Here is a 27,977-nt window from a genome sequence, read left to right on the forward strand (position 1 = left end):
CACCAACATGGAGAAACCCCATCTCTACTAAAAATACAAAAAATTAGCCGGACGTGGTGGCACATGCCTGTAATCCCAGCTACTTGGGAGGCTGAGGCAGGAGAGTCGCTTGAACCCAGGAGGCGGAGATTGCGGTGAGCAGAGATAGCACCATTGCACTCCAACCTGGGCAACAAGAACGAAACTCTGTCTAAAAACGAAAAATAAAAGGCTCTGCATTCCATGACTCATCATGGAAAAGATAAAATGATCCAAATTAAATATGTATTGGTGTGCTGACTTATAAATTGCTAAAATAGTTCATAGCCAATGTTTGGTTTGTCAAATCCGTATTCCTGGGAAGACAAAGCTTCAGGTGCATTTGGCTACCTCATGGGCCATTTAAACATTTCAATTGTCAATTGTCATTTTCTTTTTTTTTTTTGAGACAGGGTCTCGCTCTGTCGCCCGGGCTGGAGTGCAGTGGCGCGATCTTGGCTCACTGCAAGCTCCGCCTCCCGGGTTCACGCCATTCTCCTGCCTCAGCCTCCTGAGCAGCTGGGACTACAGGCGCCCGCCACTGCGCCCGGCTAATTTTTTTTTTATTTTTAGTAGAGACGGGGTTTCACCGTGGTCTCGATCTCCTGACCTTGTGATCCGCCCGCCTCGGCCTCCCAAAGTGCTGGGATTACAGGCGTGAGCCACCGCGCCCGGCTGTCAATTGTCATTTTCAATGCATATTTTTTAGTTGCTTTCCCATGCAAGAGGGCTGGTATTATAACAGTAGATCATTATGCTACAGTGTATTTTCACCAGGTACTGAAAGCTTTTTATGGCTCACTGACTTGGGACAATCAATTCCTTCACAATCTAGAACCTGAAGATTGGATCTTCTGAGAACATCAGAGAAAGAATGTCCTTGCCATCCACGCTACAGCAAAACTTCAGGACCTTGAACTTTGGGTTCGTAATCTCACAAGAGGGAAGTTTTTCGCCAGAAGAAGATGGCATCCTTGATGTGAATAGCTTTTCCCAAGATCACAGATCAAGACTTCTCTTTCTGTTTTTTTTTTTTTTTTTTTTGAAACGGAGTCTTGGTCTTGTCACTCAGGCTGGAGTGGAATAGCGCGATCTTGGCTCACTGCAACCTCCACCTCCTGGGTTCAAGCAATTCTCCTGACTCAGCCTCCCGAGCAGCTGGGATTACAGGTGCCCACCACCATGCCCAGCTAATTTTTTTGTATTTTTAGTGGAGACAGGATTTCATCATGTTGGCCAGGCTGGTCTCAAAATCCTGACCTCAGGTCATCTGCCTACTTCGGCCTCCCAAAGAGCTGGGATTACAGGCATGAATCACTGCACCCGGTTTTGAGATAGTGTCTTGCTCTGTCACCCAGTCTGGAGTGCAGTGGTGCAATCTTGGCTCACTGCAACTTTTGCCTCCCAGATTCAAGTGATTTTTGTGCCTCAGCCTCCCGAGTCGCTGAGACTACACACACGTGCCACCATGCCTGGTTAATTTTGTGTGTGTGTGTGTGTGTGTGACAGAGGTTTGTTCTTGTTGCCCAGGCTGGAGTGCAGTGGTGTGATCTTATCTCACTGCAACCTCCGCCTCCCAGGTTCAAGTGATTCTCCTGCCTCAGCCTCCTGAATAGTTGGGATTATAGGCGCCCAACACCATACCCGGGGAATTTTTTGTATTTTTAGTAGAGATGGGGTTTCATGATGTTGGCCAGGCTGGTCTTGAACTCCTGACCTCAGATGATCCAACCGCTTTGGCCTCCCAAAGCGCTGGGATTACAGGTGTGAGCCCTGAGCCCAGCCTCCATGTCTCTCTCTCTCTCTCTGTCTCTCTCTCTCTGTGTCTCTCTCTCGACTGAGAGAGAGACTGGGGACAATCATCTCTCTCTATACTGACAGAGAGAGAGAGAGAGACGGAGTCTGGCTCTCACCCAGGCTGGAGTGCAGTGGTGTGATCTTGGCTCAATGCAACCTCTGCCTTCCGTGTTCAAGCGATTCCTGTGCCTCAGCCTCCCAAATAGCTGGGATCATAGGTGCGCACCACCAGCCCGGCTAATTTTTGCATTTTTAGTAGAGACAGTTTCGCCATGTTGGCCAGGTTGGTTTTGAACTCCTGACCTCAGGTGATCCTCTGGCCTCGGCCTTCCAAAGTGCTGGGATTATAGGCGTGAGCCACTGCGCCCGGCCAAATAAAACGTTAAAGTAAATTCAGGACTACTCCTCCTCCAAGTCTTCTGCTCCCTTTAGGCGCCCAGGTGAGCGGGGGAGGGGCTGGGGGAATAATAACATCAAAAGAGCGCCTTTTGCTCCCTTATTCCGAGGAGACTTCCCTGGGCCTGACCCCCGGTCCTGTCCCCAGCGCCCCGGCGGCCTCTCGAGCCCCTTCAGAGACCAAGATGCAGAGATCAGGACGCCTTTGCCCCGCCCCAGGTGCCTGCCCCTAGCTGGCTCCGCCTGGGTCCCGAGGGAAGGTGAGGTCGGGGGCCGGGCCAGGGCGTGGCAGGCGGGGTGTGTGTCCGCCGGGCTTGGCGCCTCCGGTGGCCCGGAGCACCGTCCCACCCCTGCCACCCTCCGATGGGGCCGCTACCTGTGTGCCTGCCAATCATGCTGCTCCTGCTGCTGCCGTCGCTGCTGCTGCTGCTGCCTGGACCTGGCCCCAGGTCCGGCGAGGGTGAGTGAGGAAGGGGCTTTTCCGGAACTCAGGAGTTCCGGGATTCCTCCAGCCCTTCCTAGGGACCCAGCAGCCCTGCCTCCCATCCCTCCCCAAGTTCCTAGGAGCCCTAGAGCCCCCAGCTCGCTCTTCTAATGCTTACCCACACTCTGTGCCCCAGCCCTCTGCAGGACCCCCCCTCATTCCTCCCAGGGACCCAGAACTAGCCCAACCCTTCCCCAGGGGCGCAGAGTCCTCTCCTGGCTCCCTCCGCCAACCGGCTATGACCCTCTCCAGCAGCCCGGAAGCCTCCCGGTTGGCCTGACCTGGGGTCCGCGAACTTATCCTTCATTCCACCTGTCCCTGAGATGTGAGACACCAGAGGGTGGGAGGAGCAGGGGCAGAAAGGGCCCGGCTTGGGGGTGGGAGAAGAACAGATTGTGCCCCTGTACAACAAACCCCTGTGACACACACACACACACACACACAGAAATAGAACATACTGTCCCTATCTTACTATCCATCCCTTGGGGTCACCGTAGAGAGGTCCCCTGGGTGACTGCCCATTTCTGGCGTGCACAGATACATATACCCACAGAGGACTATGCAGACACTGCCAGCACACAGATGCGCAGGCACAGGACCGGCCCCGGACTCACCTGGCACTCAGGTGTGCAGCTCACCGTGTGCGGCTCCGACAGGCAAAAATACTGAGATACCGCTAGGGGGACACACGCACACACAGCTCAAGGATACTCAAGACAGCACTCAGGACAATTCAGATGCTCCGTGTACACACACACACACACACACACACACACACAGAGGCACAGACACACATATGTGCACATAGATCCTGGGGCTCACAGGATGCATAGACAACCCTGGCACTCGCCAGGGAGGTTGCACTGGGCAGACAGGGCAAACAGACCCCAACGTGACCTGCCCCACCTATGTTGGCACAGAGGGAGTGTTTTGCTTGGTTATAAGCACAGTGCTCGATGCCCGCCCCATGCCTGGAACCATCCCTCTGTAGAGGTGTTGCTAGGGCTCTGAGATACCAGACAGTGGCCAGGAAGGGTGGCAGGGGAACCTCTGGGAACAGCTTCAGGGTACAGTGTTGGGACTGGGACATTGTTAGGGGTGCTCAGGGCGGGCATGTTCCCTGGGTCTTGGTGGATTTATAGGTCAAGGGACCAATTCTGGAAGCTCGCTGTGTGCCAGGGCAGCTTAATTCAGAGCTCAGCCTTTTTTTTTTTTTTTTTTTTTTTTTTTGAGACAGAGTCTCGCTGTTGCCCAGGCTGGAGTGCAGTGGCGCAATTTTGGCTTACTGCAACCTCCACCTCCCGAGTTCAAGAGATTCTCCTGCTTCAGCCTCCTGAGTAAGCTGGGACTACAGGCTTGTGCCACCACACCTGGCTAATTTTTGTATTTTTAGTCGAGACGGGGTTTCACCATGTTGGCCAGGTTGGTCTTGAACTCCTGACCTCAGATGATCCACCTGCCTCAGCCTCCGAAAGTGCTGGGATTACAGGCATGAGCTAGTGCGCTTGGCCAGAGATCTGCTCTGCAAGACCCCCCAGGCCGGAGGGCACTGCCACAAGCAGACAGTATGGTGAGGGTCGCTGTGGCCACCTGGCAGGCAAGGTGGATTCTGGAGGGAGGTGGCCTGGGAGCAGGGTGAGGATGCGGTGAGGGCATTTGAGCAGCAGAGTGTCTGCGTGACCGGGCATAACTGGAGGGACAGTAAATGACTCTTGAGTGAGAGGATGAGGGAAAGGTGAGAGAGGCCGACTACCCCCAGGACTTGGGGTGCATTGAGACCCCTTAGCTTTATCCAGACTGGTGGGAGCCATGGAGGTTTCAGGCAGAGGCGTGGGCTGCTGGGAGAGTGAGGACTCACCCTGCAGAGAGGAAGGCGAAGCTTTGAACGCCAAATGCGGTTTGATTTTCGTTTTTTTTTTTGTTTGTTTGTTTTTTTGAGATGGATTTTCACTCTTGTTGCCCAGGCTGGAGTGCAATGGTACGATCTCGGCTCACTGCAACCATCTTCCTCCTGGGTTCAAGCGATTCTTCTGCCTCAGCCTCCCAAGTAGCTGGGATTACAGGCATGTGCCACCATGCCCGGCTAATTTTGTAATTTTAGTAGAAACAAGGTTTCTCCATGTTGGTCAGGCTGGTCTGGAACTCCTCACCTCAGGTGATCTGGCCGCTTCGACCTCCCAAAGTGCTGGGATTACAGGCATGAGCCACTGCGCCTGGTCCCAAATGCGTTTTACATTTTCTTCCCATTTGATTCATCTTTGTCCCCCAACATAAATATGCTACTTATTCCACTGATAAAAAGACAAAATGGAAATTAAATTTGGCCTGGACTTCTCAAAAAAGTCAGCGTGATGAAAACATGTTCTAGACAAAACAGAAATGAGACTGGGCATGGTGGTTCATGCCTGGAATCCCAGCACCTTAGGAGGCCAAGGCAGGAGAATCACTTGAGGCCAGGAGTTTGTGACCAGCCTGGGCAACATAGTGAGACCCCATATCTACTAAAAATTTAAAAATTAGCTGGGCATGGTGGTGCATGCCTGTATGTCTGGAGGCTGAGGCAGGAGGATCGCTCGAGCACAGGATTTGGAGGCTGCAGTGAGCTATGATTGTGCGACTGCACTCCAGTGTGGGTAACAGAGTGAGACCCTGTCTCTAAAGGAAAAAGAGAGAAGATGATCAGGATGAGCACGGTGGCTCACGCCTATAATCCCAGCACTTTGTGAGGATGAGGCAGGTGGATCATCTGAGGCCAGGAGTTCAAGACCAGCCTGGCCAACATGGTGAAACCCTGTTTCTACTAAAAATACAAAAATTAGCTGGGTGTGGTGGCGCACACCTGTGATCCCAGCTACTCAGGAGGCTGAGGCAGGAGAACTGCTTGAACCTGGGAAGTAGAGGTTGCCGTGAGCAAGATTACACCACTGTGCTCCATCCTGGGCAACAAGAATGAGACTCTGTATCAAAAAAAAAGAAAAAAAGAAATGATGATCAAACACAATGCATCAACCTCCCGGAGCCGTAAAAACCCTAACCCTAACCCAGGAAGCAGGCAGGCCTGTGTGTGAGCTTACACTCTATTGCTGGTACCACTCGGCTCTGGCAACCCGGAAGGCCGCCTTCCCCTGTTGTTACTGTGTAAGGAGGAAGGAGCACTGGTTTGCAAGTCAGAAGCCTGGGTCGAAGCCTCTGCTCGGGTTCCGGCTGGCTGTGGGAATGTGGGGTTACCTTTGCCGGCTGGCCTCCTTTCCTACATGTCCAATGCAGGGGTTCCAGTCACATGCATTGGGCACCATTACATGTCCGAGCTGTGCCAGGATCTAGATAAATGGCTGGGCTCAGGCCAAGGGGCCTTCCTGTCTGGGCAGTGAAAATAAGAGGAGATGCCAAGGGCCCTGAGCCTGAGTCTGGAGGGGAAGCCATGAGCACAGGGCAGTCCCAGGGCCCAGGAGCTGTCACAGAGGACAGACACTTGTAGGCTCATCCATGATGCCCAGTGCCCAACATGAACTGGACAAACGTTTCATGCACGATTCTTTTTTCCCTTCTTGGCTACCTTGAGGACCTTGATTATAATAGTTAGCCTTTTTTTTTTTTTCTTTTTTTGAGAGTGTTGCTCTGTCGTCCAGGTTGGAGTGCAGTGGCAAAATCTTGGCTCACTGCAACCTTCGCCTCTCAGGTTCAAGTGACTCTCCTGCCTCAGCCTCCCTAGTAGCTGGGATTACAGGCATGCACCAGTATGCTTGGCTAATTGTATTTTTACTAGAGATGGGGTTTCACCATGTTGGCCAGGCTGATCTTGAACTCCTGACCTCAGGTGATCTGCCCGCCTGGGCCTCCCAAAGTATTGGGATTACAGGTGTGAGCCACCTCGCCCTAACTTATAATAGTTAGCCTTTTCATGCACCAGGGGCTTAATACTCATTATCTCATTTCATTCATGTGAGTTGAAGTCAGCTTATCCCCCATTTCAGAGATGAGGAAACCAAGGCCCAGAGAGGGTAGGAATTTGTCCAAGGTCTTACAGCTAGGAAGTAGGATTCAAACCCAGACAGCCAGGCTGTAAACCTAGGCTCTTCTCAGGCTAATGCCCTTTCCAGGGGTCTGGGAAGCCCTGACCGACAGCCTGTCACCTTTGTTTACCCCCCAGCCTCCAAGACATCACACATGCAGCGGCGTGGGATCCTGGAACTGGCAGGAACTGTGGGCTGTGTTGGTTCCCGAACCCCCATCGCCTATATGAAATATGGTTGCTTTTGTGGCTTGGGAGGCCATGGCCAGCCTCGCGATGCCATTGACTGGTGAGTGCATGCCTGGGCCCAGGCTACCAACTCCCTTACACTCTGGGTTAGTCAAGGCTTATGAGGAAGTACCCAAAACTGAAGCTGGGGTTTGGTCCAGGGAGATGCCAGCATGCGGTACTACTTTGCAGGCAGGCAGAGGCCTCTTGGATAACATGGCCAGTGGGGCCAGATCTTGGTACCAGCTGCCCCTTACCCTGGCCATGATTACATTGCCTTAAGAAATTGTCCAGGAGCGGTGGCTCACTCCTGTAATCCCAGCACTTTGGGAGGCCGAGGTGGGCAGATCACTTGGGGTCAGGAGTTCAAGACCAACCTGGCCAATATGGTGAAACCCCATCTCTACTAAAAACGCAAAAATTAGCTGTGTGCGGTGGCGGGCATCTGTAATCCCAGCTACTCAGGAGACTGAGGCAGGAGAATTGCTTGAACCCGGGAGGCGGAGTTTGCGGTGAGTTGGGTGCACGACTGTATTCCAGCCTGGGCGACAGTGCGAGACCCTGTCTCAAAAGAAAAAAATAATAATAATATAAAGTGATCAGGTGTGGTGACTCCCACCTGTAATCCCACCACTTTGGGTCGAGGCAGGAGGATAGCTTGAGCCCAGGAGTTTGAAACCGGCCTCGGCAACATAGTGAGACCCTGTCTCTATATTAAACACACACACACACACACATGCACACGCACAAAGGCAGCCAGACTATACACTAGGAACTGCCCTGGGAATCTCTTTGAGTTCTCACAACAATCCCATTTCACAGATGAAGAAACCAAGGCACAGAAATATTAAGTAATGTGGCCAGATGTGGTGGCTACGTCTGTAATCCCAGCACTTTGGGTGGCCGAGGCAGGCAGATCACGAGGTCAGGAGTTCGAGACCATCCTGGCCAACATGGTGAAACCCCGTCTCTACTAAAAATACAAAAATTAGCTGGGTGTGGTGGCAGGTGCCTGTAATCCCAGCTATTCAGGAAGCTGAGGCAGGAGAATTGCTTAAACCCGGGAAGCGGAGATTGCAGTGAGCCAAGATCACACCACTGCACTCCAGCCTGGGTGACAGAGCAAGACTCTGTCTGGAAAAGAAAAAAAAAAGAAGAAACATTAAGTAGCTTGTCTGGGGCCACATAGTTACCAAGATGTGGGAACTGGGATTTGAACCCAGGCAGTCTGGCTGGATTCATGCCTACAACCTCTGCGCTCTTGCTACTTACTGTGTGAGAAGCGCCTGCTCTATGGAAAGTTGTGGACTGAGATCTTTCCATGACTTCCACTCATTTACACCCAAGGCTGTTCTTTTTTTTTTGAGATGGAGTCTCTCTGTCGCCCAGGCTGGAGTGCAGTGGTGAGATCTCGGCTCACTGCAAGCTCCGCCTCCCAGGTTCACACCATTCTCCTGCCTCAGCCTCCTGAGTAGCTGGGACTACAGGCTCCCACCACCACACCCGGCTAATTTTTTGTATTTTTGGTAGAGATGGGGTTTCACCGTGTTAGTCAGGATGGTCTCGATCTCCTGACCTTGTGATCCGCCCGCCTCGGCCTCCCAAAGTGATGGGATTACAGGCATGAGCCACCGCGCCCGGCCCCCAAGGCTGTTCTTAAAGACAGGTATGACAGTTATGCCTATTTTACAGATGGGGCCATGAGGCTCAGAAGGGCACGCCACTCACCCATTTCCACAAAGCTATAGCTAGTTAGCAGAGGGCAGAATTCGACCGCCTCTCCCCTAGCTGGAAGGCTGTGATTGATGCAGCGTTTTTTTGTTGTTGTTGATGCTGTTTGTTTCTTTTTTTGGAGACAGGGTCTCGCACTGTCATCCTGGCTGGAGTGCAGTGGTGCGATCTCAGCTCACTGCAAACTCTGCCTCCAAGATGCAAATGATTCTCGTGCCTCAGCCTCCCAAGTAGCTGGAATTACAGGCGTGCACTACCATGCCCAGCTGTTTTTTGTAGAGATGGGGTTAGTAGAGATTTGTTTAATAGAGATGAGGTTTTGCCATGGTCTCTACTAAATCCTGTCTCTACTAAAAATACAAAAATTACCCAGGCGTGGTGGTATATGCCTGTAGTTCCAGCTACTCAGGAGGCTGAGGCAGCATAATCGCTTGAACCTGGGAGGCGGAGGTTGCAGTGACCCGAAATCGCGCCATTGCACTCTAGCCTGGGGTCTCGCTTTTGCCCAGGTTAGAGTGCAGTGGCACAATCATAGTAGCTCACTGCAGCCTCAAACTCCTGGGCTGAAGGGAATCCTCCCACCTCAGCCTTCCAAGTAGCTAGAACTATAGGCATGTGCCATCATGGTGAGCTAATTTTTTTGTGTTTTTATTTTCTCGAGACAGAGTCTTGCTCTGTTGCTCAGGCTGGAGTGCAATGGCACAATCTTGGCTCACTGCAGCCTCCACCTCCTGGGTTCAAGTGATTCTCCTGCCTCAGCCTCCTGAGTAGCTGGGTTACAGGCGTGCACCACCACGCCTGGCTAATTTTGTATTTTTAGTAGAGACAGGGTTTCGCCATTTTGGCCAGGCTGGTCTTGAACTCCTGACCTTGTGGTCCACGTGCCTCAGCCTCCCAAAGTGTTGGGATTACAGGCATGAGCCACTGTTCCTGTCCTGGTGAGCTAATTTTTAAATTTGTTATAGAGACAAGAGAGACAAGGGTCTCCTTACGTTGCCCAGGCTGGTCTCGACCCCCTGGCCTCAAGTGATCTTCCTACCTCAGCCTCCCAAAGTTCTGGGATTATAGATGTGTGCCACTGCACCCGGCCTTTAAGGAGGGTTTCATTATAAACCTGCTCGGAAGGGAAGGAATCCGATTTTATGAGAGGTTGTAGCCTGGGGATGCCTGGATGACCTCCAGAGGCAGGGGCTTGTGCCTAGGATGAGACCTAAGAGACAAAGGGCAGACATGAAGTTGCCCCAGGCAGAGGGTACAGTGTGGGCAAAGTCAGGAAGTGGCAGGGCTTGGATCACTCCAGGAAGAGAGAGGAGTCATATGTCATAGGAACTTGAGACCCAGACAGTGAGGCAGGCAGGCAGGGACCAAGCTCGGGCACAGCCAGAGAGGCAGGACAGGGCATGGTGGGGCCAATGGAATCATTACCCAAGACGGGGATTTTCAGGGAAACAGCTTAGACAAGGCCAGGCATACAGTAGCTCCCACCTGTAATCCCAGCATTTGGGGAGGCTGAGGTAGGAGGACTGCTTGAGCCTGGGAGTTTGAGACCAACCTAGGCAACATAGTGAGACCCCATCTCTTTTTTTTTTTTTTTTTTTTGAGCTCTGTCACCCAGACTGGAGTGCAGTGGCACCATCTCGGCTCACTGCAAACTCCGCCTCCTGGGTTCACGCCATTCTCCTGCCTCAGCCTCCCCAGTAACTGGGACTACAGGCGCCTGCCACCACGCCCAGCTAATTTTTTGCATTTTTAGTAGAGACGGGGTTTCATCATGTTAGCCAGGATGATCTCGATCTCCTGACCTCATGATCCACCCACCTCAACCTCCCAAGGTGCTGGGATTACAGGAGTGAGCCACCATGCCCAGCCGTGAGACCTCATCTCTACAAACAATTTAAAAAAGGAATTTGTGTTCCTGTAGTAGCATACTTGGGAGGTTGAGGTGGCAGTTATCGCTTGAGCCCGGGAGTTCAACGCTAAAGTGAGCTGACTGAGCCATTGCACTCCAGCCTGAGCAACAGAGACCCTGTGTCAAAGGAAATACAAATTAAAAAACTAGCCAGGCATAGTGGCGTGTGCCTATAGTCTCAGCTACTTGGGATGTTGAGGTGGGAGGATCGCTTGAGCCCAGGAGTTCAAGGCTGCAGTGAGCTATGACTGTGCCGCTGCACTCCAGCCTGGGTGACAGAGAAAGACCCTGTCTCTTAAAAAAAAAAAAAAAAAGCTTAGATAAGAGGTTGCTGTGCCCCGCTGGGAGTCTTCAGTCACCCATGGTCCTGGCAAGAGAGAAGGGCTGGGAGAGAGCTTTGCCCACCGGCTGTCCTGCCCATGTGACATCCGCAGGTGCTGCCATCGCCACGACTGTTGTTACACTCGAGCTGAGGAGGCCGGCTGCAGCCCCAAGACAGAGCGCTACTCCTGGCAGTGCGTCAATCAGAGCGTCCTGTGCGGTGAGTCCTCAGCACCACCATGCCACCCACCCCGAGTATCCCCTGGGCATCCTGGCACGGCCAGATGACTTCCGTGCCCCTGTTTCAATAACCACTGCTTCCAACTCTCTATAGACCACCCCTTGGGTGTGTCTAATGTAAGTGATATTTATTTTATTGATTTTTTGAGTCAGAGTCTCACTCTGTCACCCAGGCTAGAGTGTGGTGGTGTGATCTTGGCTCACTACAAACTCTGCCTCCTGGGCTCAAGCAATTCTCTTGCCTCAGCCTCCCAAGTGGCTGGGACTACAGGCATGCACCACCATGCCCAGCTAATTTTTGTATTTTTGTCAGTAGAGGGGTTTCACCACATTGGCCAGGCTAGTCTCAAACTCCCCACCTCAAGTGATCCACCCGCCTTGACCTCCCAAAGTGCTGGGATTACAGGCGTGAGCCATGGTGTCTGGCCCTAATGTGAGTGATCTTTAACACTGAGCACTTGAAAAAGAAAACCCTGAATAAACCTAATTCTTTGATGTCTGGACAACAAGGAAGAAGATAGAAATGGCATCAGATAATAAACAATGTAAATGTTTATCAGAAAGGGACTGGGGGTCAGGACCAGTAGGAGGATCGCTTGAGGCCAGGAGCGCATCTCTACAAACAAAGGATTTTTTTTAAGATTGGCCAGGTGTGGTGGCACACATCTGTGATCCCAGCTACTTGGGAGGTTGAGGTGGGAGGATCTCCTAAAGCCCAGGAGGTTGAGGCTGCAGTGAGCTGTGAGCGAGCCACTGCACTTCAGCCTGGGTGACAGGGCAAAACCCAGTCTCAAAATAATAATAATAATAATATTTTACATAGCCAACCACTTCTAAAGATTAAAAAAAAAAAAAACCCTGCAATTAAAGACGTCAGGTCCCTCAGGGCAATCTTATCAGATTTTGAAACAAAGCAGTAACATAAGGACTGTAGTATTTATTTTATTTTTACATTATTTATTTATTGTTTGCTTTTGGAGTGTGGGGTTTTTGTTTTGTTTTGTTTTTTGATTTTTTTGTTTGTTGTTTTGAGACAGAGTTTTGCTCTTGTTGCCTGGGCTGGAGTGCAATGGTGTGTTCTCGGCTCACTGCAACCTCCACCTCTCGGGTTCAAGTGATTCTCCTGCCTCAGCCTCCTCAGTAGGTGAGATTACAGGCGCCTGCCACCACACCTGGCTAATTTTTTTATACTTTTGGTAGAGATGGGGTTTCACCATATTGGTCAAGCTGGTCTGGTACTCCTGACCTCAAGCAATCCACCCGCCTAGGCCTCTCAAAGTGTTGGAATTACAGGCGTGAGCCACTGCATCTGGCCATGGTATTTATTTTTAAGATTCCATTTTGGGCCGGGTGCGGTGGCTCACGCCTACAATTCCAGCACTTTGGGAGGCCAAGGCAGGTGGATCACTTGAAGCTAGGAGTTTGAGAGCAGCCTCAATGGCGAAACCCTGTCTCTACTAAAAATACAAACTTACCCTGGTATGTTGGTGCATGCTTGTAATCCCAGCTACTTGAGAGTCTAATGCAGGAGAATCACTTGAATCCAGGAGGCGGAGGTTGCAGTGAGCCGAGATTGCACGACTGTACTCCAGCCTGGGCAACAGAGTGAGACTATCTCAAACAAAAACAAAAAGAAAAAAGGTTCCATTCTGATGTGTGGCGTTTTCCATTTATAGTTTCCCTTCAAATAAATAAGAAAGCGAAATCAATGAAAACAACTAGGAAGTGAGTAATGGTACAGGGAGAATGTAGCTAAGGCTTGAGTTTCGGCAGCAAGACACAAAGTTATCTGAAGAGCTACACATGATCCAGACCAATAGTTCCACCGCTTTTTTTCCCCTATTTTCTGTTACTTGAAAATAGACGTAACAGGCTCGGCGCTGTGGCTCACTCCCGTAATCCCAAGACAGGCAGATGGCTTGAACTTAGGAATTCAAGACCAACCTGGGCAACATGATGAAACCCTTTCTCTACAAATAATACGAAAACCAGCAGGGTGTGGTGGTGTGAACCTGCAGTCTCAGCTACTTGGAAGGCTGAGGTAGGAGGATCACCTGAGCCCAGGGAAGACGAGGCTGTAGTGAGCCAAGATTGTACCACTACACTCCAGCCTGGGCAACAGAGTGAGATCCCGTCTCAAAAAAAAAAAAAAAAAAAGTAAATTAAAAAAGAGGCTGGGTGTGGTGGCTCATGCCAGTAATCCCAGCACTTTGGGAGGCTGAGGTGGGCGAATCATGAGGTCAGGAGTTCCAGACCGGCCTGGCCAACAAGGCGAAACCATGTCTCTACTAAAATACAGGCGAGTGCCTGTAATCTCAGCTACTCAGAAGGCTGAGGCAGGAGAACTGCTTGAACCCAGGAGGCGGAGGTTGCATTAAGCCAAGACTGCGACATTGCACTCCAGCCTGGGCGACAGAGCGGAACTTTGTCTCAAAAAAAAAAAAGGAAATAGACATAACATAAAATTAACCATGTTAAAATGTATAATTCAGTGATACTTAGAATATTCACAGTGTCATCCAACCACCACCTAAACATTTTCATCATTCTGCCTCGAAAAATCCTTTCCCCTTAAGCAATCTGTTCCCATTCCTCCCTACCACCAACATCTGGTAAACTTACCGGACTACCAGCTTTCTATCTCTGGATTTACCCTGTCTAGATATTTCATATAAATGGAATTATACACTATGTTTCTGACTTCTTCACTTAGCCTAATGTTTTTTTTTTGACTCGAAATCTTGCTCTGTCGCATAGGCTGGAGGGCAGTGGTGCTATCTTGGCTCACTGCAGCCTCCGCCTCCTGGGTTCATGCGATTCTCCTGCCTCAGTCTCCTGAGTAGCTGGGATTACAGACGTGCACCACCATGCCTGGGTAATTTTTGTATTTTTCGCAAAGATGGAGTTTTACCATGTTGGCCAGGCTGGTCTTGAACCCTTGACCTCAAGTGATCCACCTGCCTCAGCCTCCCAAAGTGCCGTGATTACAGACATGAGCCACCACACCCATCCTGTTCATGTTGTATTAATAGCATGTGTCAGTACGTCATTCCTTTTATGAATGAATAATATCCGCTGCATGGATAGATCACATTTTGTTTATCCATTCATTCAGTGACGGGCATTTGGGTTGTTTCCGCCTTTTGGCTTATGTGAATAGTGCTGCTGTGAACATTCATGAGCAAGTACTTATTTGAGTAGCTGGTTTCAATTGTTTGGAGCGTATACCTAGGAGTGGAATTGCTGGGTCACACGGTAATCCTGTTTTACTTCTTTTTTTGAGACAGGGTCTGGCTCTGTCACCCAGGCTGGAGTACAGTGGCATGATCATGGCTCACTGCAGCCTCAAACTCCTGGGTTCAAACTATCCTCCTGGCTCAGCCTCCTGAGTAGCTGGGACTATAGGTGTGTGGCACGATGCTGGGCTAATTTTTTTGAGACAAAGTCTCACTTTGTCACCCAGGCTAGAGTGCAGTGGCATGATCACCACTCACTACAACTTCTGCCTTCCTGGTTTAAGCGATTCTCCTACCTCAGCCTCCTGAGTAGCTGGAATTACAGGTGCCCGCCACCACGCCCAGCTAATTTTTGTATTTTTAGTAGAGACGAGGTTTCACCCTGTTGGTCAGGCTGGTCTCGAATTCCTGACCTCAAGCAATTCACCCACCTCGGCCTCCCAAAGTGCTGGGATTACAGGTGTAAGCCACTGTACCTGGCCAAGTGCCCAGCTAATTTTTAACCTTTTTTTTGTTTGTTTGTTTGTTTGTTTGTTTGAGATGGAGTCTCACTCTTGTTGTCCAGGCTGGAGTGCAATGGCGTGATCTCGGGTCACTTCAGCCTCTGCCTCCTGAATTCAAGCGATTCTCCTGTCTCAGCCTCTTGAGTAGCTGGAATTACAGGCATGCACCACCTCACCTGGCTAATTTTTATATATTTTTTAGTACAGATGGGGTGTCACCGTGTTGGCCAGGCTGGTCTCGAACTCCTGACCTCGTGATCCGTCTGCCTTGGGCTCCCAAAGTGCTGGGATTACAGGCATGAGCCACCACACCCAGCCATTTTTAAACTTTTTGTAGAGATAGGGTCTCCCTTTGTTGTCCAGGCTGGTCTTGAAATCTTGGCTTCAAGCAATCCTTCTGCCTCTCTGCCTCTGAAAGTTCTAGGATTACAGGCATGAATCACCATGCCCAGTTAAGAGTTCTTTATATATTGTGGATACTGACTCTTACCAGATATGTGATTTGCAAATATTTTCTCCCATTATGCAGGTTGTCTTTTCACTTCCTTGATACTGTCTTTGCACAAAAGTGTGTGTTTGATGAAGTTCAATTAATCTGTTGTCTTTTGTTGCTCGTGTTTTTGGTGACCTTAGAATCCACTGCCAAATCCAAAGTTATAAAACATTTACCCTTAAGTTTTCTTCTAATAGTTTTATCATTTTTAACTCTAATATTTAGGTCATTGATCCATTTCGAGTTAATTTTTGTCTACGGAGTGAGGTAGGGGGTTGAACTTTAGTCTTTTGCATGTTGTTATCCAGTTATCTCAGCCCTCTTGGTTGAAGAAACTCCTCCCCATTGAATCATCTTGCTACCTTTGCTGAAAACCACGGACGGGTGTGGTGGCTCACACCTGTAATCCTAGCACTTTGGGAGGCCAAGGTGGGCAGATTGTGAGAGCTCAGGAGTTTGAGCTCAGGTCCACACGGTGAAACCCCATCTCTACTAAAATAAAAAAATTTTTTTTGCTGGATGTGGCAGCATGTGCCTGTAGTCCCAGCTACTCGGGAGGCTGAGGCAAGAGAATTACTTGAACCTGGGAGGTGGAGATTGGAGCCAGCAGAGATTATGCCACTGCACTCCAGCCTGGGAGACAGAGCAAGACTCTGTCAAAAAAAAAAAAAAAAAAAAAAAGAAAGAAAATCACTTGGCTCTAGAAGAAGGAGGGTTTCATCACTTTGAGCTAATAACTTGACTTCTCTTAGCCTCAGCTTCCTTACCTGGAAGATAGGTCTTGTGAAGATGAGAAAAGGCTTGTAAGATGAGAAACAGATTTTGTTTTTGTTTTTGTTTTGAGACGGAGTCTTGCTCTGTTGCCCAGTCTGGAGTGCAGTGGCACAATCTCTGCCCACTGCAACCTCTGTCTCCCGGGTTCGAGTGATTCTCTTGCCTCAGCCTACCGAGTAGCTGGGATTACAGGCCCCTGCCACAACACCCAGTTGATTTTTGTATTTTTAGTAGAGATGGGGTTTCACCATGTTGGCCTGGCTGGTCTCAAACTCCTAACCTCAGGTGATCCACCCACCTCGGCCTCTCAAAGTGCTGGGATTACAGGCATGAGCCACCGTGCCCAGCCGAGAAACAGATTGGATGGGGATTTTTCTTTTTTCTTTTTTTTTTTTTTTTTGAGACGGAGTCTCACTCTATCGCCCAGGCTGGAGTGCAGTGGCCAGATCTCAGCTCACTGCAAGCTCCGCCTCCCGGGTTTGCGCCATTCTCCTGCCTCAGCCTCCCGAGTAGCTGGCACTACAGGCGCCGTCACCACGCCCGGCTAATTTTTTTGTATTTTGGTAGACATGGGGTTTCACCGTGTTAGCCAGGATGGTCTTGATCGCCTGACCTCGTGATCCGCCCGTCTCGGCCTCCCAAAGTGCTGGGATTACAGGCTTGAGCCACAGCGCCTGGCCTGGATGGGGATTTTTCTTCAATCTCCTCCTCTCTCCTCCTCTCATCCTGATCTGAACTTCTCTCTGACTCCTGCTAACTCCAGAGAGAATCAAAGATCTGTTCCAACTCTTGATTAAAACCCCAGCTTCTGCTGACTCGGTCTGCTCTGGTGGCAAAGAGACTATTGTAAGCATTATTAGAAGTATGTTTTTATGTTTTTATTTTTATTTATTTTTTGAGACAGAGTCTTACTCTGTAGCCCAGGCAGGAGTGCAGTGGGGTGATCTCAACTCACTGCAACCTCTGCCTCCCGGGTTCAAGTGATTCTCATGCCTCAGTCTCCTGAGTAACTGGGACTAGAGGTATGCACCACCATGCCTGGCTAATTTTTTTGTATTTTTAGTAGAGACAGGGTTTCAGCATGTTGGCCAGGCTGGTCTCGAACTCCTGATCCATCCACCTCGGCCTCCTAAAGTTTTGGGATTACAGGCACGAGCCACTGCACCCGGCCTACTTGAAGTATGTTTTTAGATCTTCAGCTATATCTCCTTACTGTGGATTAGAACTTGGCATAAGAGCAAAGCTGAATAAATATGATGATCAATTTTTAGGCCTGAACATGCCCCAGGCATCATCTCAATCCAGCCTTCTCATTAGAGTTGGGGAAACTGGCTGGGCATGGTAGCTCATACCTATGATCCCAGCACTTTGAGAGGGCAAGGTGGGAGGATAGCTTGAGCCCAGGAGTTCGAGACCACCCTGGCAGCATAGAGAGACCCCATCTCTACAAAAGACATAAATAAAGGGGAAACTGAGGCTCAGGGAGAGTAAGTGACTCATTCCCCAAACTGCCCCCTTCTGGTGTGGGTGGCGAGGAGGTGAAATGAGGCTTCAGTGGGAAATCTGTTGAAAATCTTTCCTTTCTCCCTTCAATTTGCATATTCTGCTTGCTCCTACCCAGGTGGAAATGATATTTATAAAATATTGGTGTGTCTGTTGGTGGAGTCTGTGCCTGTTTACAGAACTGTCTTCTCTGAACCAAATGAAAGGAACTAAAATATCTATTATGCATTTTGGACTAAAAATATTATCTTATTCTGTTTGGAGATATTCTGAACATAGTTGTTTATTTAATTACAGGTTTGGCCCATTTTCCATTTATGGGCCTGACTTAAATATATTTTAAAAAATTTAAACCTATAATAATATTTACTAGCAGGCCTTAATTTTAAACTTAACCCTCGGGAGCTATTTTTCCTTTCAAATTTTTATTCTTCTTCAAAACGTGATGCCATCGGGTTCCTGAGGTCATGGAGCAGTGGGGCCAGGTCTTGCTGTTGGAGGAATCTTTGTTGCTCAGGGAGAAGAGTAAGAGGACAGGCAGAGGTGCTGGGTCAGGAGATCCTGGGCTGGAATCCTGGTCCATCCCTTCCCAGTTCTGTGACCTTGGATGAGTTACCAAATACCTGTAAGCCTCACTTTCCTCATCTGTAAAATGGGAATAACAGACCAGAGTTGCTGGGGTTGTGTGAGCACTGGAGATTGTGTATGGCTTTGCTTTCCTTTTTCCTCTCTTCCCCTCCCCTCCCGTCCCCTCCCGTCCCCTCCCCTCTCCCTCACCTCTCCCTCACCACCTCCCTGTCCCCATCCCTCTTTTCTTTTCTTTCCTTTTCTTTTGTTTTGTTCTCTTCTCTTCTCTTTTCTTCTCTTCTCTTTTTCTTTTTCTTTTCTTTGAGATAGAGTCTCACTCTGTTGCCTAGGCTGGAGTGCACTGGCGCTATCTCAGCTCACTGCAACCTCCACCTCCCTGGTTCAAGCCTTTCTCCTGCCTCAGCCTCCCAAGTAGCTGCACACCACCACACCCAGGTAAAAGAAAAAAAATTTTTTTTTTTTGTATTTTTAGTAGAGACGTGATTTCATCATGTTGGCCAGGCTGGTCTTGAACTCCTGACCTCAAGGGATCTGCCCACCTCAGCCTCCCAAAGTGCTGGGATTACAGGCATGAGGATGAAGGGCTTTTCTAAGGCTTTTCTATGGTCTGTCAACAAATATTATTGTGAGTCTACTCTGCTGGGCTCTATGCTAGGTTTTGGGCAAGGCAGAGCAACAGGTACTGTAATCTAAAAGGAGGAGACAGGGAAGTAGTGTGTGCGCCAAGTGCTTTGTAACTATTGTGTTGAGAAATAAAGCAGGTGAATTACTATACCTGCTACAACATAGATGAACTTTGAAAATATGATGGACTGGGCACAATGGCTCCTACCTATAATCCCAACACTTTGGGAGGCCAAGGCAAAAGTATCATTTGAGCCCAGAAATTTGAGACCAGTCTGGGCAACATAGCGAGACCCTGGCATAGTAGCGCATGCCTGTAGTTCCAGCTACCTGGGAGGCTGAGGTGGGAAGGTCACTTGAGCTCAGGAGGTCCAGGCTGTAGTGAGCCATGATCATGCCACTGCATTCCAGCCTGGGTGACAGAGTGAGACCCTGCCTCAACAAAAAAGGCCAGGCACAGTGGCTCACACCTGTAATCCCAGCACTTTGGGAGGCTGAGCCTGCTGGATCACTTGAGGTCAGGAGTTCGAGAACAGCCTCACCAACATGGTGAAACCCCGTCTCTATTAGCAATACAAAATTAGCCGGTTGTGGTAGTGGGTGCCTGTAATCCCAGCTACTGGGGAGGTTGAAGCAGGAGAATTGCTTGAACCTGGAAGACAGAGAGGTTGCAATGAGTAGAGATCATGCCGCTGCCTTCCAACCTGGGTGACTGAGTGAGACTCTGTTTCAAAAAAAGAAAAGCAAAAAGAAAGAAAGAAGAAATACAGCTTTGAGTGAACAGATCCAGACATAAGAGGTCACGTATAGAGGCTTTCTGTTGCTCTGTGAGGAATACAAAAAAAGGTCACATATATTGTATGAGTTCATTTATATGAATTGTCCAGAATAGGCAAATCTATAGAAATAGAAAGTAGACTAGTGGTTGCTGGGAATGCAGAAGAGTGGGAATGGGGAGCAACGGCTTAAAGAGAATTGGATTTCTACTGGGGTGGCGATCTCGATCTGTCACCAAGGCTGGGGTGCAGTGGCAGGATCACAACTCACTGCAGTCTCAAACTCCTGGAATTAAGGGATTCTTCTGCCTCCGTCTCTCGAGTAGCTGGGACTACAGGCATGTGCTACCATGCTGAGCTAATTTTTGTATTATTATTATTATTTTTTGAGATGGAGTCTTGCTCTTGTTGCCCAGACTGGAGTGCAGTGGCACTATCTCGGCTCACTGCAACCTCTGCCTCCCGAGTTCAAGTGATTCTCCTGTCTCAGCCTCCCTAGTAGCTGGGATTACAGGCGTGTGCCATCACGCCCGGCTAATTTTTGTATTTTTAGTAGAGATGGGGTTTCTCCATGTTGGCCAGGCTGTTCTTGAACTCCTGACCTTATGAACCGCCCTCCTCAGCCTCCCAAAGTGCTGGGATTACAGGCGTGAGCCACCACGCCCAGCCTGTATTTTTTGAAGAGATGGTGTCTTGCTATGCTGCCTAGGTTGGTCTTGAACTCCTGACCTCAAGCAATCCTCCTGACTCAGCCTCCCAAAGTGTTGAGATTACAGCCCTAAGCCACCACACTCAGCCTGAGGTGATAACAGTTTTAATACAAGATAGGCACCCAGCATTGTGAAGGTACTAAATGCTACTGACTGTACACTTTAATATGGTAAATTTTATGTTGTGAGAATTTTACCCCAATAACAAAAGCAGGAGTGCATGGTGAGGGTTTCTCTGTTACTGAGAGTGGTTGGGGTGAGAGAAAGTCTCCTGGAGACACCAATGAAGCAGAGACCTGAGGAATAGAGGAGGCAGCCATGTGGAGGTGATGGCACAGCTAGTGCAAAGACCCTGGGGTACGCACAAGTGCCTGGGTGGTCTGAGGGTCACAAGCAGAGCAGTGAGACTGGAGCAGAGTCCCCCAGAGTGAGAGAGGTAGGGGATGATGTTGGAGAGTGATAGGGGCTAGATTCCTAAGGCATTTGAGGCTCTTCTCTAAGACAGATGGGGAGCCAAGGAGGGTTTTGAGAAGGGGAGGGACACTATCTGATTTGGATTTTTTTTTTTTTTTTTTTTTTTTTGAGATGGAGGCTTGCTCTGTCATCCAGGCTGGAGTGCAGTGGCATGATCTCGGCTCACTTCAACCTCTGCCTTTTGGGCTCAAGCAATCCTCCCACCTCAGCCTCCTGAGTAGCTGGGATCACAGGTGTGTGCCACCTTGCCCTGCTAATTTATGTACTTTTAGTAGAGATGGGGTTTTACCATGTTGGCCAGGCTGGTCTCAAACTCCTGATCTCAGGTAATCCACCTGCCTCGGCCTCCCAAAATGTTGGGATTACAGGCGTGAGCCACCGCACTCGGCCTTGATATGTATTTTAACCAAACCACTCTGGCTGCCACATGGTACAAACCCAGGAGGGGGAAAGGGTGGAAGCTGGATGTGGCTGTGAAGCTGTTGCAGTGGTCTTGGAGAGAGGTGGCTTGGGCATGGGGTGGCAGTGGAGATGGTGGAAGGGACTGGCTTCTGGACAAATCTGGCTGGATGGAACTGCAGGAGTTGCCAGTGGATGGGTAAGGGTGTGAGGGGAAGAGGAGCTGGCTGGGGTATTTGTCCCAGTCGCCCTGCAGCTGACCACTCTCCTGTCCTTGGAAAGCCAGCCTCCAGCCAGCCCTGTATGCCACCCTGGGGCTATAGCCAGGAAGCTGCAGTGGCTCCTTCCTCAAGAGTCCCCCCACAACTACCATCGTATTTCTCTGAGGGTTTCTGTTGTGCAGTAGCCCATGGAAAGCTTACAGGCAGGAAGACGTTCCTGCACTGGCTGGTTCTATTACTAATTTTTACACATTATTATTTTTATCCATTTGTCTGTCTTGCCATCTATTCATCCATGATCCATTCACCCATCATCTAGCTATCCATCCATCCATCATCCATCCATCCATTCATTCATCCATCCATCCATCCAGCCAGCCATCCATCCATCCATCTATCTATCCATCCATCCATTATCCATCCATCCATCATCTATCCACCCATCTTCCATCCATCCATCCACCATCCATCTATCCAGCCATCCATTATCCATCATCCATCATCCATCATCCATCCATCCATCCATCCATCCATCCATCCATCCATCCATGGGGAGTGCCTGCTTCAGGGGAATGGGGTTTCTTTTGGGGTGATAAAAATGTTTTAGAATGCCGGGTGCAATGGCTCATGCCTGTATTCCCAACACTTTAGGAGGCTGAGGCGGGAAGATCACGAGGTCAAGAGATTGAGAGCATCCTGGCCAACAGGGTAAAACTAGGTCTCTACTAAAAACACAAAAATTAGCTAGGCGTGGTGGTGTGCACCTGTAGTCCCAGCTACTCGAGAGGCGGAGGCAGGAGAATCACCTGGACCCGGGAGGCGGAGGTTGCAGTGAGCCGAGACCGTGCCACTGCACTCCAGCCTGACAACAGAGCGAAACTGTCTCAAAAAAAAAAAAAGTTTTAGAATTAGATAGATGCCCAGCATTGTGAATGTACTAAATGTCACTGACTTGCACACTTTGAAATGATAAATTTTATGTTGTGAGAATTTTGCCCCAGTAACAAGAAGCAGGCGTGCATGGTGAGGGATCCATCTATCCAACCATTCATTCAACCATTCATTTACATACTTTTTCTGATTCAAACCCAATACATGTTTGTTATGAAAAATTAAAACATTCCAGAAATATTCTTTTTAAAAATTTTTACTTCTTATTTATTTCAGTAGCCTTAGGGGTACAAGTCGTTTTTGGTTACATGGATGAATTGTATAGTGGTGAAATCTGAGCTTTTTTTTTCTTTGAGACGGAGTCTCGCTCTGTTGCCCAGGCTGGAGTGCAGTGGCACATCTCAGCTCACTGCAAGCTCCGCCTCCCGGGTTTACGCCATTCTCCTGCCTCAGCCTCCCAAGTAGCTGGGACTACAGGCACCTGCCACAACTCCCGGCTAATATTTTTTGTATTTTTAGTAGACACGGGGTTTCACCGTGTTAGCCAGGATGGTCTCGATCTCTTGATCTCGTGATCTGCCCGCCTCGGCCTCCCAAAGTGCTGGGATTACAGGCATGAGCCACCACGCCCAAAATCTGAGCTTTTAGTGCACCCATCACCCAAGTAGTCTACGTTGTACCCAATACATAGCTTTTTATCCCTCCCCACTTCGGAGTCTCCAATGCATCCATTACACCACTCTATATGCCTCTGTGTACTGCTCATAGCTGAGCTCTCATTTATAAGTGAGAATATAGTATTTGGTTTTCCATTCTTGAGTTTCATCACTTAGAATAAGTGAAGTAGCTTCATTGCAATCCCTATCAAAATACCAACATCAGTTCATCCAAGTTGCTTCATACAGCTTCATCCAAGTTGCTGCAGAAGACATTTTGTTCTTTTTTATGACTAAGTAGTATACCACGGTGTATATGTAACCACATTTTCTTTTTTTTTTTTTTTTGAGAAGGAGTCTTGCTCTGTTACCCATGCTGGAGTGCAGTGGTGTGATCTTGGCCCCCTGCAACCTCCACCTCCTGGGTTCAAGTGATTCTCCTGCCTCAGCCTCCCAAGTAGCTGGGACGACAGGCACGCACCACCAATCCTGGCTAATTTTTGTATTTTTAGTAGAGACAAGGTTTCACCATATTGGCCAGGCTGGTCTTGAACTCCTGACCTTGTGATCCGCCCACCTTGGCCTCCCAAAGTGCTGGCATTATAGGCGTGAGCCGCTGCACCCAGCCACCACATTTTCTTTATCCACTCATTGGTTGATGGGCACTTAGGTTGGTTCTATATCTTTCCAATTGTGAATTGTGCTGTGATAAACATATGCGTGCACATGTCTTTTTGATATAATGACTTATTTTCCTTTGGGTAGATACCCAGTAGTGGGATTGCTAGGAAGAATAGTAGATTTACTTTTAGTTCTTTGAGAAATCTCCATACTGTTTTCCATGGAGGCTGTGCTAACTGACATTCCCACCAGCAGTCTAAAAGCATTGTTTTTTCACCACATTCAGGTCAATGTCTATTTTGACTTTTTAATAATGGCCATTCTGGCTAGGGTAAGGTAGTATCTCATTGTGGTTTTAATTTGCAGTTCCCTGATGATGACTGATGTTGAACATTTTTTCGTTTCCTGGCCATTTGTATATCTTTTGAGAAATGTCTACTGATGTTATGTGCTCACTTTTTAATTTTTTTTTATTTTTTAAGACGGACTCTTGCTCTGTCGCCTAGGCTGGAGTGCAGTGGCGCAATCTCGGCTCACTGCAACCTCTGCCTCCCAGGTTCAAACGATTCTCTTGCCTCAGCCACCCAAGTAGCTGGGATTACAGGCATTAGCCACCACACCCGGCTAATTTTTGTATTTTTAGTAGAGACAGGGTTTCACCATGTTGGCCAGGCTGGTCTTGAACTCCTGACCTCAGGATCTGCCCACCTCGACCTCCCAAAGTGCTGGGATTACAGGTGTGAGCCACTGTGCCTGGCCATTTGCCCACTTTTTGATGAGTTTTTTTTTTTTTTTCTTCTCCTTCTTGATTTGAGTTTTTTGTAGATTCTGGCTATTAGTCCTTTGTCAGATATGTAGTTTGCAAATATTTTCTCCCATTCTGTGGGTTGTCTGTTTACTCTGATGATTAGTTCTTTTGCTGTGCAGAAGCTTTTTAGTTTAAATAAGTCCCATTTATTTATTTTTGTTTTTGTTGCATTTGCTTTTGGGGTCTTGGTCAATGTCCAGGGGAGTTTTTCCAAGGTTTTCGCCTAGAATTCTTATGGTTGTCTTTAGTCCATCTTGAGTTGATGTATATGGTGAGTTTTGTAGGTGGTGAGAGATACAGATCCAGTTTCATTCTTCTACATGTAGCTATCCAGTTTTCCCAGTACCATTTATTGAATAGGGTGTCATTTCCCCAATTTATGTTTTTGAGTTTTTTTTTTTTTTTTTTTTTTGACGGAGTTTCGCTCTGGTTGCCCAGGCTGGAGTGCAATGGTGCGATCTCTGCTCACTGCAACCTCCGCCTCCCAGGTTCAAGCGATTCTCCTGCCTCAGCCTCCTGAGTAGCTGGACTTAGAAGCATGTACCACCACACCCAGCTAATTTTGTATTTTTAGTAGAGACAAGGTTTCTCCATGTTGGTCAGGTTGGTCTCGAGCATGGACCGCAGGTGATCCGCTCGCCTCGACCTCCCAAAGTGCTGGGATTACAGGTATGAGCCACCACGCCTGGCCTTGAGTGCTTTGTTGAATATCAGTTAGTTGTACGTGTTTAGCTTTATTTCTGGGTTTTCTATTCTGCTCTGTTGGTCTATGTATCTACTTTTATACTAGTACCATGCTGTTTTGGTTACTATAGCCTTCTAGTATAATTTGAAGCTGGGTAGTGATGCCTACAGATTTTTTCTTTTTCTTTTTTTTTCTAGACGGAGTCTCACTCTGTCACCCAGGCTGGAGTGCAGGGGCATGATCTCAGCTCACTGCAACCTCTGCCCCCCAGATTTAAGCGATTCTCCTGCCTTAGCCTCCCGATCAGCTGGGATTATAGGCGCACACCGTCATGCCTGGCAAATTTTTGTATTTTTAGTAGAAATGGGGCTTTTACCATGTTGGCCAGGCTGGTCTCGAACTCCTGATCCCAAGTGATTCACCCACCTCAGCCTCTCGATTTGCTGGGAATACAGGTGTGAGACATCGTGCCTGGCCAGATTTGTTCTTTTTTCTTTTTGCTTAAGATTACTTTGACTATTAGGCTGTTTTTTCTTTGTTTTTGGGTTTTTTTTTTTTTTTTTTTTTTTGAGACAGAGTCTCACTCTGTCGCCCAGGCTAGAGTGCAGTGGCACGATCTCGGCTCACCACAACCTCCGCCTCCCAAGTTTAAGCGATTCTCCTGCCTTAGCCTCCCAAGTAGCTGGGATTACAGGTGTCTGCCACCATGCCTGGCTACTAATTTTTGTGTTTTTAGTAGAGAGGAGGTTTCACCATGTTAACCAGGCTGGTCTTGAACTCCTGACCTCAGGTGTTCCACCCACCTCAGCCTCCCAAAGTGCTAGGATTACAGGCATGAGCCACCGTGTCCAGACTATTTGGCTCTTTTTTAGTTCCATATAAATTTTAGGATTGTCTCTTCTAATTCTGTGAAAAATGATGTTGTTATTTTGATAGGAATTGTACTGAATCTGTAGATTGCTTTGGGTAGTATAGTCATTTTCATTATATTGATTCTTCCAATCCATGAGCATGGGATGTATTTCCATTTGTTTGTGTCATCTATGATTTCTTTCAGCAGTGTTTTGTAGTTCTCTTTGTAGAGATCTTTCACCTTCCTGCTTAAGTATATTACTATGTTTAGGGTAGCTTTTTTTTTTTTTTTTTCTCCCAGCTATTATAAAAGGTACTGAGTCCTTGATTTCAGTCTCAGCTTAGTCCTTATTGATGTATAGCAGTGCTACTGGTTTGTAACCTGAGACTGTTGAATTAATTGGTCAAATCTAGGAATCTTTTGGAGGAGTCTTTCGGGTTTTCTAGGTATACAATCATATCATTGGCAGAGGTAGTTTGATCTCCACTTTTCCCATGTGGATACCCTTTATTTCTTTTTCTTTCATGACTGCTCTGGCTAGGACTTCCAGTACTATGATGCATAGAAGTGGTGAGAGTGGGCATCCTTGTCTTGTTCCAGCTCTTAAGGGGAATGAATGCTTTCAACTCATCCCCATTCAGTATGATGTTGGCTGCGGGTTTGTCATATATCACTTTTATTATTTTGAGGTATGTTCCTTCTATGCCTAGTATATTGAGAATAAGTATCTTTTTTTTAAAAAAAAAATATTATGGGCTGAGAGTGGTGGCTTGTGCCTGTAATCCCAGCACTTTGGGAGGCTGAGGTGGGTGGATCACTTAGCCCAGGAGTTCAAGACCAGTCTGGCAATATGGCAAAACCCCATCTCTACTAAAAATACAAAATTAGCTGGGCATGGTGGTGGGCCTGTAGTCCCAGCCACATGGGAGGCTGAGGTGGGAGAATGGCTTGAGTCCAGGAGGCGGAGGCTGCAGTGAGCCACAACCTTGCCACTACACTCCAGCCTGGGTGAGAAAGACAGACCTTGTCTCAAAAAATAAATAATTACTATTATTATTTTTATATAAGGGAATCTCCAAATGAAATCGTGTAATATCAGGCCAAGCATGGTGGCTCATGCCTGTAATCCCAGCACTTTCGGAAGTCGAGGCAGGAGGATCACCTGAGGTCAGGAGTTCGAGACCATCCTGGCCAACATGGCGAAACCCCATCTCCACTAAAAATATTTAAAAAATTAGCCGGGTGTGGTGGCCTATGCCTGTAGTCCCAGCTACTTGGGAGGCTGAGGCAGGAGAATCACTTGAACCCGGGAGGCGGAGGCTGCAGTGACCCGAGATCATGCCACTGCACTCCAGCCTGGGCAACAGAGTGAGCCCCTTTCTCAGGAAAAAAAAAAAAGAAAGAAAGAAAAAGGAAATGGTGTAATATCGATGCAGAAGAGCAGTATGGTGGACTGTGGACTCTCCATTTGAATCTTTCAATTTCCTTTTCTGTAAAATGGGGCTGACATCGCCTGCTTCCGGGGAGCCGTGCAGATGCAGATCGCATGGTGAACTGTCAAGTATCTCAGCAATGTAATTTATGACCCGTCCTGCCTCCTGCTTTACTGGTTTCCCTTGAGTCTCTCCAGGTCCCTGCTCTAATCTCAGTTTCCCCACTTCTTCCAGGACCGGCAGAGAACAAATGCCAAGAACTCTTGTGCAAGTGTGACCAGGAGATTGCTAATTGCTTAGCTCAAACTGAGTACAACTTAAAGTACCTCTTCTACCCCCAGTTCCTATGTGAGCGGGAGTCACCCAAGTGTGGCTGACTACCTTGACTTGAAATGCTCTTTCGCACAAGGAAATAAAGCGTCCTCTCAGTAATGAACAATAGCATTCAGTTATTTGCAGAAGGGAACCCAAAGCAAGTGATAAAGCCACAATCTTGTGTTTGCTTTCTCTCCCAATCCCGGAACTCAGGACTGGAGCCCGTGTGGTTTGCAGTTAAAAGCCGAAAGTCCTGCGCCTATTTTATAAAACTATGA

The 27,977-nt window shown here is 48.4% G+C and overlaps 1 protein-coding gene across 1 annotated transcript; it reads left to right on the top strand.

Annotated features, from left to right (window-relative positions):
* The first annotated feature begins 2,110 nt into the window (after positions 1-2,110).
* Positions 2,111-27,820, top strand: PLA2G10 (phospholipase A2 group X). Its single transcript, XM_003916574.3, has 4 exons — positions 2,111-2,671; positions 6,846-6,996; positions 11,010-11,116; positions 27,619-27,820. The coding sequence occupies exons 1-4, from the start codon at positions 2,575-2,577 to the stop codon at positions 27,759-27,761; spliced, it is 498 nt and encodes a 165-aa protein (XP_003916623.1). The 5' UTR covers positions 2,111-2,574; the 3' UTR covers positions 27,762-27,820.
* The last annotated feature ends 157 nt before the right edge of the window (positions 27,821-27,977 follow it).

The sequence above is a fragment of the Papio anubis genome, chromosome 18, assembly GCF_008728515.1.
Source record: "Papio anubis isolate 15944 chromosome 18, Panubis1.0, whole genome shotgun sequence".
Classification (NCBI taxonomy): domain Eukaryota; kingdom Metazoa; phylum Chordata; class Mammalia; order Primates; family Cercopithecidae; genus Papio; species Papio anubis.